The 2420-nt window shown below is 58.5% G+C and overlaps 1 protein-coding gene across 1 annotated transcript in view; it reads left to right on the top strand.

The window, feature by feature from the left end:
• Nucleotides 1–205: 205 nt before the first annotated feature.
• IDH3A (isocitrate dehydrogenase 3 (NAD(+)) alpha) overlaps nt 206–2420 on the top strand; it is a 5840-nt gene continuing 3625 nt past the window's right edge. Inside the window, exons 1-3 of the mRNA XM_023520032.1 lie at nt 206–560; nt 1200–1387; nt 1798–1931. Coding sequence (XP_023375800.1) covers nt 506–560; nt 1200–1387; nt 1798–1931 — 377 coding nt within the window. The 5' untranslated portion in view covers nt 206–505. The remainder of the gene's footprint in view (nt 561–1199; nt 1388–1797; nt 1932–2420) is intronic.

Genomic DNA, 2420 nt, shown 5'->3' with positions numbered 1-2420 from the left:
TGTCACCATGGTCTAATTTTAGAGTGTTTTCATCACCCAGAAGAAACCTCATACTCATCGGCAGTCCCTCCCTGTTCCCCCTGCGGCTCTCGCCCCGCCCCACACCAGCCCCAGGGACCCCCCGACCTGCTCCTTGCCCCGTAGGTCTGCCCGCTCCGGGCGTTTCACATGAAGTCTCATGATGTGCGGTCCTCTATGGCCGGTTCCTTTTGCTCAGCGCGATGCCTTCATCCGTGAGTCGCGCTATGGAAGGTTTCTGGGAGCTCCGTTTCCCCTCCCGATGATGCTCTAATTATAGCCTTGTTAAGAGCTGTGATGAAAGGAGTGGGCAGGTGGAAGCTAGGAGTCTGAGCAGACAGGGACTGGGCACGCTAGACAACGACACCTGCTGGGCGTCGGTCACGTTCGGGCTTTGCAGCTCACTGTGCTCTGGTGTGGCATCTAGGCGCCCATCCAGTGGGAGGAGCGGAACGTCACCGCCATTCAAGGGCCCGGAGGGAAGTGGATGATCCCTGCAGAGGCCAAGGAGTCCATGGACAAGAACAAGATGGGCCTCAAAGGTACTCTGAAGTGGCCGTGACGGCACCGTGGGTCTCCACTGCCAGGGCTAGACTTTTGAAAGTTATGCATTTAAGCTGAATAAGGCCAGCCTTCTACGGAGCAGCTCACCCATAGTGAGATGCTTTGTTTTTCGTGTGGGGACGTATTTTCCCCAGTGAAAACATTCAGTATTCTTGGCCAATGTCGAATGAAAGTCCATGGCTATCTTCATCTAGATTTATCTTTTGCATAATTTTTACATTTTATTTGAATCAGTACATACTTAAGGTCACGGTTCAGAATAGTGGCGTGTGACAGGTTTAGATTCGGCACCGGCTGTAAACCCAGACAGGCCAGCTCGGGTCTTCCTTGCCCTCTGCTGGCCGGGCAGCCAGCCTCGATGGGCTGGTTCACCGTGCGGAGAGCATCAGACTCAGAAACAGCACCTGTCTGTCCTTTCAGGTGACTCCTGCCCTGCGGCGCAGGTGTCCCTGGGTCGTGAGGCACACGCGTTAGGTCACACCGCCACCTCACGCCCAGGGAAAGGGCCCTGGCACAGCTCTGATGGAGAAATGAGAGAGAATTTTCTAGTCAACACCGTGCGCTCGTGTTTACGGGCGGGGGGCCTCCTGCCATCTGTGTGATCTTCTTTATTACAGGCCCTTTAAAGACCCCAATAGCGGCTGGCCACCCATCCATGAATTTGTTGCTGCGTAAAACGTTCGACCTCTATGCAAATGTCCGGCCGTGTGTCTCGATCGAAGGCTATAAGACCCCTTACCACGACGTAGATATTGTCACCATCCGAGAGAACACGGAAGGGGAGTACAGTGGGATCGAGCACGTGGTATGTGCGTTCGGATCCGCTTTGTCCTTGGTCGGGCTGCTTCCTGTGCACTGGGCAGGCTTTTGGGTTCCCAGCTGGACACACCCCCAGAGGCGGTGCGCCTGGGCCTCTGTGAGGCGTGCGCGTCCGTCCCGGTCCCGGGTGTCCGGCCCGTGGTGCTCACGGGATGCGGGAGGAATGGGGCCTGGGCCTGGGGACGCGCCCTCCGCTTGAACGTGGAAGCCGCGGTCACAGGCGCATTCCATCGTGTGACTCAGTTTTCCTCGTCTGTGTGGTGGGCGTCCAGCACCTGCCTCATAGGGCTGGGCCAGCAGGAACCCCACTGACTCTCGCGCGCGCCACCGGCGCCGCCGTCCGGGGCCCACCCGTGGGCACGGCCTTTGCAGGGGGTGGGACCGCCTGTCTTCCAGATCGTGGACGGGGTCGTGCAGAGCATCAAGCTCATCACCGAGGAGGCGAGCAGGCGCATCGCCGAGTTCGCCTTCGAGTACGCCCGGAACAACCACCGGAGCAACGTCACCGCCGTGCACAAAGCCAACATCATGTGAGTCCCTGCGGGGCGACGGCAGGCTTTCCTTCCGCGCTCCGGCCTGCCCCCCCGATTCCCGGTGTCTGAAAAACACCGGGTCAGGTGCACCCGTCTTCGCGACGTCCCGCGTAACGGGCCTCGCCGCTCTGAGGGGCGCAGCTGGGGGTTCTGGTCCTGGGAGGCGGGACGGGCCCAGAAGGTCAGAGAAGGGAGCTGTGGGCCCCGGAGCCCCTGACTGGCCGGGCAGCCTTCTGAGTGGAATGGTGGGCGTGCTGTGGCGCTGCCACCACGGGGAACCTAGCGCTTTAGAGCCTCGTGGCCAGTCTGCTCAAGGCCATCCCCGAATGTCTAAAGAAACGGCTATCCTCGCCTAGGAAAAGCGCTGGACACGTAAAGTAGTAAAACCATTTATATAACTCAGTGAGTTAGCCTTTTAAAGCGACTTTGCCGTTTTCTTACTAATAGGTTATTTGGTAATTATTGCTGGATAACATGGCTGCCTAA

The sequence above is a fragment of the Pteropus vampyrus genome, unplaced genomic scaffold (assembly GCF_000151845.1).
Source record: "Pteropus vampyrus isolate Shadow unplaced genomic scaffold, Pvam_2.0 Scaffold245, whole genome shotgun sequence".
Lineage (NCBI taxonomy): Eukaryota > Metazoa > Chordata > Mammalia > Chiroptera > Pteropodidae > Pteropus > Pteropus vampyrus.
This window is presented reverse-complemented; position numbering and strand designations above follow the sequence as displayed.